At 35.8% G+C, this 19,390-nt stretch overlaps 1 protein-coding gene across 6 annotated transcripts in view; it reads left to right on the top strand.

Annotated features, from left to right (window-relative positions):
* LOC127660163 (arf-GAP with Rho-GAP domain, ANK repeat and PH domain-containing protein 3-like) overlaps positions 1–15,217 on the top strand; it is a 39,442-nt gene extending 24,225 nt beyond the window's left edge. For 4 of the 6 annotated variants that reach the window (XM_052150271.1, XM_052150266.1, XM_052150267.1 and 1 more), the window contains 21 exons: positions 535–676; positions 870–974; positions 3,574–3,730; positions 3,842–3,944; positions 4,041–4,239; positions 4,377–4,428; positions 4,963–5,126; positions 5,860–6,072; positions 6,198–6,303; positions 6,398–6,545; positions 6,961–7,029; positions 7,113–7,187; positions 7,391–7,508; positions 7,613–7,741; positions 9,768–9,904; positions 10,045–10,127; positions 10,240–10,275; positions 10,867–10,930; positions 11,017–11,160; positions 11,552–11,590; positions 13,920–15,217. In XM_052150271.1, the coding sequence (XP_052006231.1) occupies positions 535–676; positions 870–974; positions 3,574–3,730; positions 3,842–3,944; positions 4,041–4,239; positions 4,377–4,428; positions 4,963–5,126; positions 5,860–6,072; positions 6,198–6,303; positions 6,398–6,545; positions 6,961–7,029; positions 7,113–7,187; positions 7,391–7,508; positions 7,613–7,741; positions 9,768–9,904; positions 10,045–10,127; positions 10,240–10,275; positions 10,867–10,930; positions 11,017–11,160; positions 11,552–11,590; positions 13,920–14,327 (2,691 nt within the window). In that variant the 3' untranslated portion in view covers positions 14,328–15,217. The remainder of the gene's footprint in view (positions 1–534; positions 677–869; positions 975–3,573; positions 3,731–3,841; positions 3,945–4,040; positions 4,240–4,376; positions 4,429–4,962; positions 5,127–5,859; positions 6,073–6,197; positions 6,304–6,397; positions 6,546–6,960; positions 7,030–7,112; positions 7,188–7,390; positions 7,509–7,612; positions 7,742–9,767; positions 9,905–10,044; positions 10,128–10,239; positions 10,276–10,866; positions 10,931–11,016; positions 11,161–11,551; positions 11,591–13,919) is intronic. The other 2 variants (XM_052150272.1, XM_052150270.1) reach the window with 1 other exon arrangement.
* The last annotated feature ends 4,173 nt before the right edge of the window (positions 15,218–19,390 follow it).

The raw sequence follows: 19,390 nt of genomic DNA, 5'->3' as shown, positions 1-19,390 counted from the left end.
AGATGACAGTGAGGTTTCATCAGATGTTTTCAATAACTGCAACACTTTGCACAATAAATGCATTTCCTCTTAAACTGCTGCAACAAACACAATATGTTGAAATATATTAAGAATAGTTCTTTAAAAGAGAATTACTGTAATCTATTGCATTGGCCATGTCTGCCAGTGATGCCTTTGCTTCAAAAGAGGATATTTAGTTCAGTCTCCACTGGGGCAGCAAGGACATCCTTTCTTAATATAGCCAGAGCCATCTAAGTATTATGCCAACGGTCAAGCCAAGATTAGTGTGTATTATTCTTTCTCAGAACATTACCAAGGCTATCATTTGTTTATCCAGGCTACCTATGTACCCCCGGACCAGGCCGATGGATGTGCTGTGGATTGTAAATAATTAAAGAAAGCTAATAAAAGCACTACGCTGCATAGATGGATTTTTGAGGATTGAAAATTGAATGTCCTTTGGCTGAATGTGCTATTAGTGGTGCATTTGTTTAAGTGTGTGTGCATTTATATGTGTATGTGTTTGCCCTGCAGGTGTTGTGCACCGCCATGTCCGAGCAGAACTTGCTGAAAACGGTCACTCAGATTTTCGCAGAAGCCGATGCCGCTCGACTCTCTGACGCTAATGGAAACAATAAGCGTCGGTCCCCACATTACTCATACACACAGTCTGCAGGTATGAACACAATGCCACTGACATCACAAACACACCTTCTACAAAATTTCTGCCTCACCACTTCACCACAGCTACAAAAGGCTTACTTGTAATTACTATTGGAGAAAGTAATTTAACATCAAATTACATACTTCACCTTTAACAATGAAATAGTTGAATGCATCTTGTATCATGTTTTCTTATTTTGATTCAGATTCTTGTGTTTATGATGAGATCATGCAGCCCATCCTGTACTCTGGCTATCTCTACAAGTCAGGCTCCTTGAACAAAGGGACATTATCTCGCAGAACCAGAGACGGTAGGCAGCACAAGCCTTGGCAGTGGTTTTGGAGCAGAATGTACTTCTTTACTAAAAACAGATGCCTGTCAGTACCCACACAGCTGGGCCATACCGTTTAATACATTATAGAACATGGTGGTAGTAAAATATTATGCAAATATTACGTTAAATTTGCACAGTCATTTTCAAAATCAATGTAAAAACTCCTAAAGACCTATAAATCAATAGTACTTTTGATAGATATATTTTAAATAATACACACTCCCAGTCATCCATGGCCTAGCTATACCTATTTTATTCTAAAAAACAAAACCAGAAACAAACAAGGTAGGTCACCCCCTCATGTTGAGATCACATGACCAGCTGAATACTAATCGCAATTCAGTTCAATTCAATAAAATATTTATAGCACCGTTCACAATACATATTGTAAAATGGCATTAGTAATGAAAACATCATATCATCCATCAAACCTGGATTAGTTTACCCCAAAATGTTTTATTCTCTCATCATTTATTCACCCTCATGCCATCCCAGATGTGTATGACTTTCTTCTGCTGAAAACAAACAAAGATCTGTAGGTCCATACAATGCAAGTGAATGAAAGCAAGACCTTTTGAAGCTCTAAAAAGCACATAAAGACAGCTTAAAAGTAATTAAAAGGACTCCAGTAGTTATGATTGGTGAAAAATCATTCTTAAATCCTTTTTAATTACTAATCTCTGCTTTCACTTTCCTCATCTCTCTTTTCTCAGAAGAGTTCTTCTTCATTTGTTTTTGTCGATTCACATTCTTCGTGGATATCGCTACCTTTTGGGCAGGGAGGAGAATTTATAGGAAAAAAATAACATAAATATTTATCTGTTTCTCACCCACACTTATATCACTCTGAAGATAGATATTAAACCACTGGAGTCGTATGGATTACTTTTATGCTGCATTTATTTGCCTTTTGGAGTTTCAAAGTTCTGGCCGCCATTCATTGAATAGACCAACAGAATTTAGATATTCTCTTAAATATCTTTGTTTGTGTTCTGTAGAAGAAAGAAAGTCATACATATTTAGGATGGCATGAGGGTGAGAAAATTATGAGACAATTTTATTTTTTGGGTAAACAATCCCTTTAACAATTACATAAATGCATCTTTTATTAAAGGTGCAGTATGTAAGATTCAGAAACCCTTGTTATTAATGACACCTGTGGCCGTTAAATGAACTGCAGCCAGCTACCTGTTGCTCGCGCTCGTGCACACACTCCATAGGGATGCGAGCATCTACCAAATCAATGACGTAACGTGCAAAGAGGCTGAAAATGATTCACCAGCATCTTACTGACGGATGAGGTGGCATAATTAAAATTACACAGTTATGATTGTTTAACTACAAACTTTGAGACTGCATATTATATTTGACTCTCCAGTGCTGGAACAGGGCTAAAACAATGTGTGGATTTAGGTCTGATTATGTGAGACTACCGTTTGAAGTAATCACTTTTCTTTGCATGATACATTGACTGCATTTATATGATAGCCTATGTCGGCGTTAGCTAGCCAGCTTTATCAATAGCTGTTAGCTAAACTTGGTTGATGATTACAGTTGCTGTTTATAAAATAGACTGACATTATAAATATGTTGACAATTCAGTATTGATGCGATTCCATCACAACTGATATTTTGATATATCGATGCACTATTGTTTTATAATAATAGAATGTATATATTTTCTGTATAACCAAGTTACATTACACTAATGAATGGGTCTTTTTGCATTATCTTGAACATTGTCTAGAATTCATTTAATGTATTGTTGTAGTTTACTTTTCTGAATAATTACAGATTAACAATGACATTAATTAACCTGACTTTTAGTATAAAGAGAAGATTGTTGAAATTATTTGAAAGTTGTGAAGCAAGGTAGCTTGCAATTCGCTAGCGCTAGCAAGCAAGATCAAGTTAGCTAAAATTACACAGATCAATCCTTATGGCACTATATTTCACATGCTTTGCGTTTATGTAATCTTCAATAAGAAGAATGCCAATTCAGGTTTGATTTTGATCCCCAAAACCGAACTAACTTCCCTCCAGGAATCAAATGCCCTGCCGAAGTTCAGTCTAGTTTTCGCTCAACCATGATCACGTTCTCGATAAGCCAGATGGGATTCAGTAGATAAATGTTTTTTTTTTTTTTTTTTTTGATTACTCTGAGTTTGTGGAGCCGGATGTTTTCTGGATTCCATCTCTAAGATAAAATTACCTAGTGTTTCAGTTTATTGTTGCTGTTGAATAGCGGAAGAGAAGCTTCTGTCTGAGGCAAGGCTCTCGAGAGTGCTCATAAACGTCACATCCTTTGGATTTTCCTGGCAAAAGCAACCCGCTCCCTTTGCATGAAAAGCAGTCTACAGGCTTTAATAGGCAACCAAGGAAGTCCGTGAAGGGCTCATTTTTTAAGTTGCGTTACAAGCCGTTCACACATTGGCAAAAAAAAGAAACATTTAACATATTGCACCTTTAAATGCTACTTGTATAAGTATATGTATTAAAAATGTTATATAGAGTATATTTTCTTTGATTTTTAGCAATTTGTTTTTTATTTTTAATACCTTTCTTATTTTTTTAGCAGATTTTCAAAAATACTGGTGTTCAGTGGAGAAGTCCATTCTCTTTTATGAGTCTGACAGATGTCATGAGCCCAGTACAAAGATCGATATTAAAGACATCATTTGTTTAGGAGTTAGCAGACCAGACTCCTGCAACAACAGTGGCCTTACCGACAAGTTTGTGACAAGTCACCATATTTCACATTTACTGTATAGTTCTACAAATTATCAGAATATCCTACATCATAAAGTTCTAACATTCCCTGATTAATTTGTTTTGAATTTTAGATTTCGATTCACTTTTGAACTGTACCTAACATCTGATAAACTGGTTCAGTTTGGCCTGGAAACTCCGGAAGCGTTGCACAGCTGGGCGAGAGCAATAGGGAAGGTAAATCTTAATCAGTTAAGCTGTACTTTCTGTACACAGGAAGTAGCTTGTCACAACAGTGCTTTAGATCTTGCCTTGGTTTTTGATTTCCGGCAGGCCATCACCCCTCTCAGCTGCCACTGCCTTCTGACGCGAGAGTTCGAGCGTGTGGGCGTGCTGCGCTACAAGGCCATGCTCGATCCCCAGCAGTGGAAAGAAGGCTTCTTTGTTCTACAAAAGTCCAATCTGTTTATCTGCCCTGGAAACGATGGAGCCGCCGAGGACATTATAAACCTGAAACGCCTACAGGAGCTCAGTGAGTCTCTAACCTCAATCACTGTCAATAATATAGTATTTCAGATATAATAATGCTTCTATATTTACCCTTAGGGATAAATAAAATATCTTTTTACTTATCTCTGTCTTGGTTTATTAATCACGGCATTGTATCAGAAACAGAGAACCATGAGAAGAAGGACATTCTAGTTCTTGTTGAGAAAGGAAGGTGGGTCTTTTAAATTCTTCAAATACTCATTTATCCACATTAACGTCATCATGAAATAAAAATGAGCCTATGTATGTTCTTAATACACCCTGTCTTCGTAATCTTTTATCAAACCAGCTCCGCTTCTGAAAAAACATAACTTTTAACACCAAACCTTATTTTTCAACCTCTCCCTTTCAGTAACCTGTCATATATAGGCCACTTTTCATGATTCAGTTAAATCCAGATGGATACATTTAAGTCTCGCGCTCCTGTTTCACTTGGAAATATTTGGTTTGTGAATAATTTCATGTCAACCTCTTTCAATTACCTCTTCACACACCCAAGCAGCATTTAAATGGATAGTTTAACCCAAAATAAAAATTAGGTCATGATTTACTCACCCTCATTTTGTTCCATACCAGTATGACTTTCATTTTTGGGGAAATAATTCCTTTAAATTAAATTTAAATTGAAATCTTTGATGCAGGCAAAGCATTAATACTCTCCATTTCTTATTATTCAATGTCATTTTATGGTTTTCTGTGTCTGTAGGACTCTGCACCTGCAGGGCATGGGGAGGACAGATTTGTCTCTGTGGTACACAGACATTCAGAAGTCTGCAGGAGGGAAAGGAAACACACTTAAAGATCAGCAGCTCAGCAGAAATGACATCCCCATCATTGTAGACAGTTGCATTGCCTTCATAACCCAGTATGGTGAGAAGACAGACTCTGCCTAAATCTTTAATATGACTAATACCAACAATATTAAAGGGACAGTTCACCCACAAATGAAAATTCTCTCATCATTTCCTCACCCTCATGCCTTCCCAGATGTGTATGACTTTCTTTCTTCTGCTGAACACAAACAAATATTTTCTGAAAAATATCTCAGCTCTGTAGGTCCATACAATGCAAGTGAATGGTTACCTGAACTTTGAAGGTCCTAAAAGTACATAAAGGCAGGATAAAGGTACACTCAAGCAGTTAAGTCCATATATTCATGTGAAAGGTGTGGGTCAGAAATAGGTAAACATTTAACTCCTTTTTTACTATAAATCTTCACTTTCACATCCGTCATCTTTAGTTTATTGTGATTCACATTCTTCATGCATAGTGCCACCTTTTGGGCAGGGAGGAGAATTTTAGTAATATTGATATGTTTCTTACCTACACCCATCATATTGCATCAGAAGATATGGATTTAATCACTGGAGTCGCATGGATTACTTTTATGCAGCTTTTATGTGCTTTTTGGACCTTCAAAGTTCTGGCCACCATTCACTTGCATTGTATGGACCCACAGAGCTAAAATATTTTTCTTAAACTCTTCGTTTGTGTTCAGCAGGAGACAGAAAGTCATACTCATCTGGGATGGCATGAGGGTGAGTAAATGATGAGAGAATTTTCATTTCCACTTTAACAAGTGATATCCATCTCACAAATACAGGCTTGGGACATGAGGGTATATACAGGAAAAATGGGGCAAAGTCTAGAATCAACCTTTTGATGGAAGAGTTCCGCAAGGATGCACGCAACGTGAAACTCCGTATAGGAGATAACTTCATAGAGGACGTAACTGATGTACTGAAGAGGTTCTTCCGGGAGATTGACGATCCCATATTCATGGCTGATCTCCACCCCTTCTGGAGGGAAGCTGCCAGTTAGTGCAATAAATTTTATGTTTTTAGATGTTTCTAAATAGGAAAATGTGAAGTTATTTGTTTCAAATGATTGAGAATCTAATTTTGAATAGTTCTCTAAGTGATTTCTTATGCCTATATGCAGAGATACCTCAAAAGACACAGCGTCTGGACAGATATAAAGAGCTGATTCGAGGTTTACCGCTGGTTAACAGAACGACTCTATCAGCACTCATTAGTCACCTCTACAGGTCTGATTCAGTCTGACCTTTAGAAGTCTGTTTTTGGTCATTATAGCAGCACTCTCACTCCTGATCTTTCCCTTTGCCTCTCTCTTTCTCTTAGGGTACAAAAGTGTGCTGACCTGAATCAAATGTGCACTAAGAACCTGTCACTGCTATTCGCTCCCAGCCTTTTTCAGACTGATGGGAAAGGAGAACATGAGGTCAAGATCATACAAGACCTAATTGACAACTATCTGTATATATTTGATGTAAGTAGACAACTTCAGAGCTGATGTTAATGATGATGTTAACAAACGTTCCTGCAGCTCAACTGGTAAAGAAAGGTTCAAACTGATTAAATGTACACCTTGGAAGCACTGCATACTAATTTACTGTATAAAACACCCTAAGAAGAAAGTATTAGTATTATTAGTAGTACAATGATCATATGCCAGCATACTTTAATATATACCACCGTAATGAATGACTGCCAATTTCTCGTACAGCATCATTGTATTAACATGGTACTCCAAAAATGCTCAGAAATTCATGGTAGTTCCACTACTTTTTTTGGTACTTTTTTGATATTGGAATGCAGTTATATAAAAATATACATTTATAAAAAAAAAATATTAATTGTTATTTGTCATTTTAAATGTACCTTATTTTTTTGTATTTGCTCAGATCGATGAAGAGCACCAAACACAGATTGAACTAGAAATCAGTTTGATTACTACCTGGAGAGACACACAGGTAAAATAAACCTGTTACTGTTATTAATAGTACAAAACAAAAGCATCAGCTTACGATGCAATCTTTTTCTATGTTATTTGCAGCTCTCGCAGGCTGGGGACCTGATTATTGAAGTTTATCTAGAGGAAAAGGTACCGGATTGCTGCATCACTCTGAAAGTAAGGGCATTTTTGTTTACTAAAACTCCAGGATGCCTCTGTAGAAGCTTATAAAAGAGAACTGTTATTTCCCATGCCTCAAGTGTAAAACAGAAAGTTGCTATTGCAAAACATAACCACAAGATGGCAGACGAAAACCATTTTTTCATTCAATATGAAGTCATTCTTCTGGTTTTACTGTTAATTGCTATGGCTCTCCGCAGGTGTCTCCCACTATGTGTGCAGAGGAGCTGACCAACCAGGTGCTATATATGAGAAATATTCCTGCTGGGGAGAGAGACGTATGGATGGCCTTTGAGGCCATTGAGGAAGGAGAGCTTGGTAAAATCATACTGACTAGATCCTTAAAATAGGGAGCATATCACATACTGTTTATGAAGTGTGGAATAAAACAATAGGTAAAATGCATAATGTCTTTTCAACAGAGCGGCCTCTTCACCCCAAAGAGAAAGTTCTGGAACAGGCCCTGCAGTGGTGTAAAATGGCTGATCCCAGCTCTGCATATCTAGTGGTGAAGAAGGTGTCCAGAGGAGAGGCTATCGACATTTTCACAGGTGAAAATCCTATTCATTTCATGCAATGTAATAATGATCAAGAATTAAAAAAAAATTAAAATGGTTGGAAAATAACATAGTTAACATGTGTTTTCTTAACTTTTTGTTTCATCTTCAATGCATATATATATATACACTCACCTAAAGGATTATTAGGAACACCTGTTCAATTTCTCATTAATGCAATTATCTAATCAACCAATCACATGGCAGTTGCTTCAATGCATTTAGGGGTGTGGTCCTGGTCAACACAATCTCCTGAACTCCAAACTGAATGTCAGAATGGGAAAGAAAGGTGATTTAAGCAATTTTGAGCGTGGCATGGTTGTTGGTGCCAGACGGGCCGGTCTGAGTATTTCACAATCTGCTCAGTTACTGGGATTTTCACGCACAACCATTTCTAGGGTTTACAAAGAATGGTGTGAAAAGGGAAAAACATCCAGTATGCGGCAATCCTGTGGGCGAAAATGCCTTGTTGATGCTAGAGGTCAGAGGAGAATGGGCCGACTGATTCAAGCTGATAGAAGAGAAACTTTGCCTGAAATAAACACTCGTTACAACCGAGGTATGCAGCAAAGCATTTGTGAAGCCACAACACGCACAACCTTGAGGCGGATGGGCTACAACAGCAGAAGACCCCACCGGGTACCACTCATCTCCACTACAAATAGGAAAAAGAGGCTACAATTTGCAAGAGCTCACCAAAATTGGACAGCTGAAGACTGGAAAAATGTTGCCTGGTCTGATGAGTCTCGATTTCTGTTGAGACATTCAGATGGTAGAGTCAGAATTTGGCGTAAACAGAATGAGAACATGGATCCATCATGCCTTGTTACCACTGTGCAGGCTGGTGGTGGTGGTGTAATGGTGTGGGGGATGTTTTCTTGGCACACTTTAGGCCCCTTAGTGCCAATTGGGCATCGTTTAAATGCCACGGCCTACCTGAGCATTGTTTCTGACCATGTCCATCCCTTTATGGCCACCATGTACCCATCCTCTGATGGCTACTTCCAGCAGGATAATGCACCATGTCACAAAGCTCGAATCATTTTAAATTGGTTTCTTGAACATGACAATGAGTTCACTGTACTAAAATGGCCCCCACAGTCACCAGATCTCAACCCAATAGAGCATCTTTGGGATGTGGTGGAACGGGAGCTTCGTGCCCTGGATGTGCATCCCACAAATCTCCATCAACTGCAAGATGCTATCCTATCAATATGGGCCAACATTTCTAAAGAATGCTTTCAGCACCTTGTTGAATCAATGCCACGTAGAATTAAGGCAGTTCTGAAGGCGAAAGGGGTATTTCACAGTATTAGTATGGTGTTCCTAATAATTCTTTAGGTGAGTGTGTATATATATATATACACATACAGTATATATTTAACCTAAAGTGCTGATGATGTTTAAGGAAACTGTATTTTTAACAACTGAAACTAGTTTTTTTCCACCATTTTTAATCACCTTTTTGCAGTTCACTTCAACAATGAAAATTGATTTTAAATAATATATTTTCAAATATTGACTGTAGCCTCTCAATTAATATAAGGTAATAAAAGCTTCATGCATAATAATTATACATTTTTTGGACCCACTTTATATTAGGTGTCTTTAACTAGTATGCATTTGGTACAATGTACTTATTATGTACATACATGTTGTTCCATTGTACTCACATTTAAAGTACCTGTATTTAATTACAACTATAGTCACTCTCTTTACCCTAACCCTAAACCTACCCCTACCTCAGTAGCAGCAAATGGGAATCTTGCAGAACAACATGTAGTTACACAATAAGTAATTGTATTGCATGTATTTAATGTTAGTACATAGTAGTTAAAGACACCTAATATAAAGTGGGACCAATTTGTTTTTGATTCAAACCAGCATAATTAACATATTATCGAAACATAAAACTCTAAAACAAACCATTATTTGTCACAGGAACACATCAACTGTATATTCCCTCTGTATTGCTGCTTGTCTTTGACGTTGTATCTGTTGTCTGTGTTGTGGGTGGCAGCCTACAAGAGTGAGATAGTGAAGTCTGGTGTTCTGAAGTGTCGAGAGGAGCCGCCCAAACTCCTGCAGGGGAACAAATTCCAGGAGCGATCATTCCAAATCAAAGATCACAAACTACTCCTGTTGAAGGACAAGAAAGTATGTTTACTTTCTCCTTTACTCCTGTTTGAAGGACAAGAAAGTATTGTTCTTCAACAATTACAGCTTTCTGGACAAATGAAAGCACAAAGACCTGAAAGCAAAAGTTTAACGTTTGTTTTCATATCCATCCATCACAGACCAACAAGCCAGAAAAAGAGTGGCAACTGAAAACCTTGAAGGTTTACATGGGGATAAGAAAGAAACTAAAACCACCCACAAAGTAAGATGCACATTTCACAATTTTGTTTTGAGCTTTGAGAAATAAATCAACATCATCATGAGCAAACTTTATGTAATAGTAAAAAATAAAACTATTAATGTGTGTACTGCAGATGGGGATTTACAGTAATGTTGGATAAACATCAAATGTAAGTACTTATTTTCAAATGTTACACATGAAATAAAGCAGAATTCATAGGAATCTATGGTAACATATTCTATGAATTCTGTATACATTACTATCCATTCAAATTCTTTCATTAAAACAATAAAATAACATTTTACCTTTGGAAATATATTTGAATGTAGACACCATTTGTATTTGTCTACAAAACTAATTACAAGCAATTAAGCCAAAGCATTTAGATCAAGAGGATTGAAAGATCGTGAAAAACAAATTGTGTCCAAACTTTTGACTGATAATGTGCATTTTAATTATTATAATGCATTAAAATGCACAATTATTATTATTTTTTGGATATATCAAGTGCAATGCTTTATACTCTTTAAATATACCTTGATTATTTGTATGCATTATAACTGCTTGCAATTATTTGTGCAAAGATATAATGTAATATAAGGTATAATACAGTAGGTATTATTATATGTATAATGAATACATTTTTAATGCACTGAGAACACCTTTTATCAAGCATTCTATAAACAGGCTTCAAAGAAAGTGGTACCAAATAGATTTATGGCTATATAGCTAAACATAATCACTTTTATTGGCCTGACAGGTACCTCAGCTGTTCCTGTGAAACTGAATTATGGGACTGGATGACTAATTTACTTAAATCACAGGTATAATGCCCTTTATATAGAGCAAATGGTTCTGAACATTTATTGACCTTTCAAAGCTATAAATTAACAGTAAATCCCTCCATCAGAATGATGACCTGCATCCACCTGTGATGAGACGCCACTCTTCCTCTGACATTTCCAAACAGAGATTCGGCACCATGCCGCTAGTGCCCATCAGAGGAGAGAAGAGCAATACCAACTCTACCATGCTCTCTGCCAATCAAACTCTGGTAGAACACATGCTTGATTATGCCATACTTTTGGTTACTAACACATTGGCACATGTAGTGCACACTTGCCCTGAGCTTAAAGGGATAGTCACACCAAAATGAAAATTCTGTCATTATTTATTGACTTCATGTTGATCCAGACCTGAATGACTTTCTTCTGTGGAACACAAAATGAGAATGACAGCTTCAGTCACCTTTCACTTTTATTGTATGGAAAAAGATGCAATGGAAGTGAATGGTGACTGAGGCTGTTTGTTCCTAGCATTCTCCTTTTGTGTTTCAAAATTCTCCTCCCTGAAAAATGAAAGTCATATGGGTTAAGGAAAACACAATGGTTAGTAAATGAGTGAACTGTCCCTTTTAAGATTTTTGTCTTTATGTATTTTTTCAGAGAAAGCTTCACACAAGAAGGGCACTGTCAATGTTCTTTGTAAGTATTTCATTTTCTTCTTCTGTAGATTAAACAATGCAGTTCATGTTAGAATGTTTTTAACTTTCAGTTTTAACACCACTGCATTTCTTCAAACAGTTTAGTCACAAATACAATGGCTGGTCAAAATGGAAAAGTAGGAGGTTTGGAAAGTTTTTTTTTTTTCTTCCTTTGACTTCCTCAGTCCATTCCTCCATTCCTGTAGGGAACTAAAAATGTTTGATCAGGCAGGATGCATTTGGAGGTAGAATGCTTCTTCTGCATTGTTTTGCAACTGTAGCCTTGAGGGAGGGTTGGGAGCTGTGTGTTTTGGGAAAATGCTACAACCTCTGGTGTGTCCCATCCCAAAAGCTTTCACAAGCAAATTGTCTGTGGGCTTTGTGCTTTTGTCCTCAGTGTACTCTGATACTGAAACAAACTTTTAAGCTCAGAAAAGGAAGTAATTTGTTTTGAACATTGATGGAGTGTGAATACCTTTCTGTGTATGTCCTGCTTACCACAAATACTTATTTAAATACATATGTCCGTAAAGTAATTATTACTGCAGAAATCTGTAAAAGTTTCATTCGATACAGGCTTTTTACTAACATGTCAATTCACACTGGATTAATATTACCAGGGGATATTATTACAGGCTGTTTTATAGTAGGTAAAACACACTGTAATTTTTACCGCTGCGGGAATGCGCAGTCCGTAAAAGGTCAGTTAAAATTACTGACATGACCGATTTGCACGGGATTAAAGTTACTGAGAAGCTCTGGTAATTATTACATAACCCTGCGTCCCCATACAAAACTAAACCTGTCCGAATAGGGCTGCATAGTTTAACATTTCTTTTCTATCAGGGCGTAAACACTGAGGGGGATGTTTCCTCCCAAATATTGAGATTATTGGTCAACTGATATGGGATTTTTAATGGTTGATTGATCATTACTTTACAACCCACCACCCAAGGTTAAATATTTGGTATATTATTGGTTTCTATTATTTTACTAATTCAGGTAGTAATTCTACTCTCTATTAGTATACAGTAATTGACATATTTGTGAACAAAAGGAGAGACAGTCATGAGCTTACTTGTGTTTATAAAACAGATGGTTTTTGTTCTAAAATCTAATTGAATGGACCATGTTCAAAGCTGTTGTAAAATCACTGATATATGCAAACCTGTGACTGCACATAAACTGGATTCATATTAATGTGCCAGCTTGCTTGTCAATGATAAAAAAAAGACCACAGTTTAACTACATTATTATTATAATTCATTTTTATATAATCTATAATGATTTATATTTACTATTTTTAATATACAATTAATATATATATATATATAATTATGATTGTTGTGCAGTTGTATTTAATTATATATTAATTATTTTGTAATTATAATATAAAGTCTACATATTAGAATATGCCTATTAATTCATTAATTCATTCATTCATTCATTCTACTAATATACTGTGTATTTATATATTATTACACAAGATTTGTATTATATAATTATGTAATTATATATTTAGATTTATGTATTTAATTATATTCAGTGTTTCTATATTAAGAATTATAATTTATATTATAATGTAACATGTTCTTGTCTTTTATTACTAGATAAATGTATAGAATAGTTGATTATGATTATTTTAATGATTACATATTATATAATAATCACACTATCTTAAATTAAATATTTTATTTATAGATTAGATATTTATTATCTAAATATGATATATATGTTTGTGTATGTAATTATAATAACTACTGTATCTAGTATTGTTGTGTATATATCATAATATTATATAACATCTATACAAGTAGATCATATTATATAAGAAAGTTTATTATGATTATTATAATTAAAATATATAATTAATGTTATCATTTATTAATTATGAAGTAATTAAAATATAATGACCAAATATATTTATGTACTATATAATTGGTATTATAATTTAATATGTGTATATATATATATATATATATATATATATATATATATATATATATATATATATATATATATATATATATATATATATATATATATGATTATAATAACTTATGTAGTTACTATATATAGTAATATGTAGTTTTATAATAACATTAATCCACAAGAGGCCTTGTATTACTGTGATTTTACCACACTTCACAGCATGTTTAACAGTACCTCTTAACTGTGGTAAATCACAGTAATGCACGGCCTCTCATGGTTTATAGGTTTAATAATTTGTAAAAAAAAAATGCAGTTTGGTTTTGCTTTTTGAAATCGATCACAGATATATTCTGATACCTCCTGGTATTTATTTTCTATTTTTTTTGTTTTCTCTCCAGCCCATGAAGATGCAGCAGGACTCGTTTGAAGAGAGCATTGAAAGTCCTGAGCCTTTGTATGAGGAGGTGGGCGACTTTGGCCTGCAGGTGCTTAAGTCTTTGGAAACCAGTTTTCTGTCCAGTGCTCGTGCTGAAACACAGGAGGTGCCAGCACGGCCCGTCAGCCTCGGACAGAGGAGGGCTGCCTTCCTGGATCGCTTGGTTGGACCTAATCCAATGCACAGGATGAGGGGAGAGGGAACCTTATCCTTTGGTGAATCTCTAGACATTCTGGGGCAAGACGACCCCAGTAATTCTGTGCATGTCCAAGATAGGCACAGGTCACACAGATCATGTAGCCCCCAACAGGAATTGCTGTTACAGGAACTCTCTACTATGTTCGGCAATAAACCAGAGTCTGAAGAGTAGTGTACTACTGAGAACCTTACCTAAGAGGGGCAGCACAACCACAGAGTTTTAGAAAAGTTGGACTGGATTTGTCCCTAGAGAAATTTGCTATGGAACTTGAAATAGTTGTTTATAATTGGTCCATTATTTGTTTGAAATTGGCTAGTAATAAATCAATATTACAATGATCTGATTATTGTGCAGTCAGGAATCTGTGCTATAAAAGTTTAGTATAAATTGGGTAAATCGGTTTTGGCATGTGCATCTGTTGATTTGCTACACTAAAACTCACAGACCTCTCAACATTTTCCAGAATTTCACATTTTTATAATTTGGACGTAAGGTTATTATATTTTGTTGTGTTATTTGTACCTAAAAATGTATCATTATGCATGTAAAGCACAATATCTGCATCCTGTGAAACATAAATGACTACTGAATGAGTGTCTTTCAGTTCTCTTGGGACTTTGACCAGATTGTTTTTATATGTATACAGTTTTATTATATTTATTAATTTATTTATAGACTATTTGAATAATTCCCAAATATTTCCCAGTTTTTGGAGAAAAGAAAAAGAATGTTAACAGAAGGAAGGAAATTACTTATTTGAAGGCTAGACTTTGAACAGGAGAGGGCAGTGTAGATACAGCACATATTGTCTTGACAATCTTGAGCATATAACTTCCACTGATTTTCACTCCACTTCAAAGGCATAAACATGTAAAGTCTATTCACAAAATAAATGTGTTATTACACTGAGTTTTTGTTTATTGTATGTTACCAATGAAATAGTCATGGCTGGTTTGTTTTTGTGAATCTTCATCCAGTGAATGTTTTTGCCGTGGTTTTTAGACTTCTTATATATAGATTGTCCAAATATGGACTCACATCTGTTGCACTGATAAATTCATTCCCTGACATGAAACACCACCTCTGTATTTAATTGATTATTGCTGTATCTAGCTTCTTCCGAGGCCTAAAAGCAGCATATAGTAAAGTTGATAGTGTAAAAATCTCCATTCATGCATATATATATATATAGACTGTATATTATTTTTTATATTTTGTATGTTCTGTAATGCTGTAATACAATATCTGCATAAACAGAAATAATATATTTGGTTCTTGTTCAAAATTCAGTTTGGATATAATACTTACCATAATGGAAAAAGAGTCAGATATGAGCTTGTCATCTGTAATCCAAACCCTGATTCAATGCAACATGTATGCAGACTTTGCCACTACAAACAGCTTTATAGAAATGGTATGTTTTGATTGGTTTAATGTTTAATGTTTTGGCTGGTATAAAACATCAATTTAATTCCATATGAATTCTTATTCAGTATCAAAACTAGATAGGTTAGTTTGACAAAGCCTTGTTATAAACAGTTTTAAAAAAGTTTGTTTCTAAAGGTTATACTGACCTTACAGTCAGACAGACAGACACACATAGACAGCACATTACTAAGTGGTTGTTAGGGTGGTCTGGCTGGTTGCTTGGGTGTTTTGGTTGGTTGCTAGGCATTGCAAGGGTGTTCTAGCTGGTTGCTAGGCATTTCTATGGTGTTCTAACAGGTTGCTAGATAGAACAATTAGTTTGAACATTCTGTCAATGTAAGTCTATGGGATTTTTGGGATTTTCGATGGTCTGTTATGGGAAAACGGTGTTCAATCAGTTAGAAAAGACATACCCATGTCAGAACAGTCTAAAGGTCAGTGCCACATTTGATGGATGTAGCTTGAAAGCTCTAGGAGAAGTTACAATTGATCATTTTGTTTTGAATTAATGATTTAGGAAAAACTCTATTTCATATCTGTGGAATAACAGTATGTTAGCTTTATCAAGCCAACATAAGGATTGCTGGGCAAATTAGTTATCCTAATGAATCAGAAAATTAGGCATTGGTAGAAACTATTCATAGGTTTTTATATTACTAATATAATATATTTTTATATTATATTAGTGCATCCAGAAAGTATTCACAGCGCTTCACGTTTTCTACGTTTTGTTATGTTATTGCCTTATTCCAAAATGGATTAAATTAATTATTTTCCTAAACATTGTACAAACAATTCCCCATAATGACAATGTGAAAGAAGTTTGTTTGAAACCTATGCAAATTTATTAAAATAAAATACGAAAATATCACATGTACATAAGTATTCACAGCCTTTGCTATGACACTCAAAATTGAGCTCAGGTGCCTCCTGTTTCCACTGATCATCCTTGAGATGTTTCTACAACTTGATTGGAGTCCACCTGTGGTAAATTCAGTTGATTGGACATGATTTGGAAAGGCTATATAAGGTCCTACAGTTAACAGTGTATGTCAGAGCACAAACCAAGCCATGAAGTCCAAGGAATTGTCTGTAGACCTCTGAGACAGGATTGTATTGAGGCACAGATCTGGGGAAGGGTACAGAAAAATCTTTGCTGCATTGTCCCAATGAGCACAGTGGCCTCTATCATCTGTAAATGGAACCTCAAAAGCATGGTGGTGTCAGCATCATGCTGTGGGGATGTTTTTCAGTGGCAGGAACTGGGAGACTAGTTAGGATCGAGGGAAAAATGAATGCCGCAATGTACAGGGACATCCTTGATGAAAACCTGCTCCAGAGCGCTCTGGACCTCAGACTGGTGTGAAGGTTCATCTGCCAACAGGACAACGACCCTAAGCACACCGCCAAGATAACAAAGGAGTGGCTACGGGACAACTCTGTGAATGTTCTTGATTGGCCCATCCAGAGCCCAGACTTGAACCCGATTGAACATCTCTGGAGAGATCTGAAAATGTCTGTGCACTGACGCTCCCCATCCAACCTGGTGGAGCTTGAGAGGTCCTGCAAAGAAGAATGGGAGAAACTGCCCAAAAATAGGTGTGCCAAGCTTGTAGCATAATACTCAAAGACTTGAGTCTGTAATTGGTGCCAAAGGTGCTTCAACAAATTATTGAGCAAAGGCTGTGAATACTTATGTACATGTGATTTTTATTTTTAATAAAATTGCAAAGATTACAAACAAACGTTGTCATTATGGGGTATTGTTTGTAGAATTGAGGAAAATAATGAATTGAATCCATTTTTGAATAAGACTGTAATAAATATATATATATACACTACTAGTCAAAAGTTTTGAAACACTCATTGTTTATTATAATTTGTTTTTCTTCACATTTTAGAATAATAGTTAGTCATCAAAACTATGGAATAACATAAATGGGACATTGGGAATTATGTTGTGACCTAACAAAATCCAAAATAAATCAAAACTGTGTTATATTTTAGCATCTTCAAAATGGTCACCCATTGCCTAGAATTTGCAGATATGTACTCAATCACTTTTAAAATAAAAAAAATACAAGCAATACCACAGCTTGCTCTGCTGCCAAACTTCTTTATAATGTATGCTGGTTTCTCAGTCTGGGAACCGAAGAACTTGGTAATAAATCATGTTTGAGTCTGAAATTAAATAACTTTACTCTTTTGTCTTTCCTGTGAAGGATTTTCTCAGAATCTCCACCCTCCTAAATTCATCATATTCTAGACGGCTCTAGAGATGGATGGAAGCAGTTTAAAAAAATAACTAGTGGATTTTAGATCTCTTTTTATTTTAATTCTTTTATTCAATCAATCACTTTTAACATTAAACCCCTACTATATCGTCTTATGTAACTTATTGAAATTTAACATGGGACGCTTACCATTCCAAATGAAGAACTTTTTTATGCTATCAAATTTCTTGCAATAAGAGAAGGGGACATCTACAGGGACAGATTGTGACAGGTAGTTGAATTTTGGAATACAATTCATTTTAATAACATTAACTTTCACAATCAACGATAAATGTAGTGAAGCTCACCTATCCACATCGTTCGAAAACTTTTTAAGTGATCAAAATTAACTCTGACATGTTTGCTGGGAATAGTTGTCAGACAGTCGTTGAAAAGTCGTTGTCAGGCAGCACGCTGTCAAAGCCAAAGCTTCGGATTTAGACCAATTGACTTTGTATCTTGAGAACATAATTCTGTGCAGACAAGGCATAGATCTAGAATGGTCGGAGACGGATTATAAAATATAATCTGCGTAAAGCAGAAGTTTATGCGCCACACCTACCACAATCACCCATGGAAAATCATCCTCCTTTCTTATCGAGGGTGCTAATGGTTCCAGGGCATGACAGAACAATAATGGGGAAAGAGGGCAACCCTGCCGAGTGCCCCTATCCAGAGTAAAATAATCTGAAATTAGTCCATTTAGTTAGTACAGCTACTACAGGGTGTCTATAAAGTACAGCTGCTACAGGGTGTCTATAAAGTAACTTAATCCAACCAATAAAAGTATTCCTGAACCCGTTTATTTCCAAAATCTTAAAAAGATAATCCCATTCTACCATGTCAAACACCTTTTCGGCATCAAATGAGATGGCAGCAACTGGAGATTGATCATTCGCTACTGACCACATGATATTGAAGAGACGTCTAATGTTATCAGAAGAGCTACGACCTCGAATAAACCCTACCTGATCTATATGTATAAGAGTTGTCATAGCTTTAATTAATCTGATAGCCAGAATTTTTGACAAAATTTTTACATCTAACCGGATCAGGGAAATTGGACGGTAGCTATTACACTCACTTGGATCTTTGTCCTTTTTAAGAATCTGACTGATCCGGGCTTGCGTCATGGTTGGTGGGCAGAAGCTTTCCATTCTTTAATGATTCCGTATAAATTTCTAACAACAGTGGATCCAGTTCTGTATCATAAGATTTTAAAAACTCTGTGGCAAAGCCGTCAGGCCCCGGAGCCTTCCTGTAGGCAGGGCATTAATTACCTCATCAAGCTCCTCCAAGGTTATCTCAGAATCAAGAGAATGTTTTTGCTCAGTCGTCAATTTAGGGAGTTCTAATTGTTCCACAAATTTTCTAATACCTTCATCAGTAGGCGAAGATGTGAAACTATAAAGATCAAGATAGAACTCTTTAAAAGCATTATTAATATCAATGGCCCAGGTAAAAATTTCACCACCAGCAAAGTATGACTGTCAGGGCAAGACAGTCATACTTTGAGTCGACTCAATGAATGAT

This window comes from Xyrauchen texanus, chromosome 19, assembly GCF_025860055.1.
Source record: "Xyrauchen texanus isolate HMW12.3.18 chromosome 19, RBS_HiC_50CHRs, whole genome shotgun sequence".
Taxonomy (NCBI): domain Eukaryota; kingdom Metazoa; phylum Chordata; class Actinopteri; order Cypriniformes; family Catostomidae; genus Xyrauchen; species Xyrauchen texanus.
The sequence above is the reverse complement of the archived record's forward strand: the minus strand, read 5'-3'. Positions and strand labels throughout refer to the sequence as shown.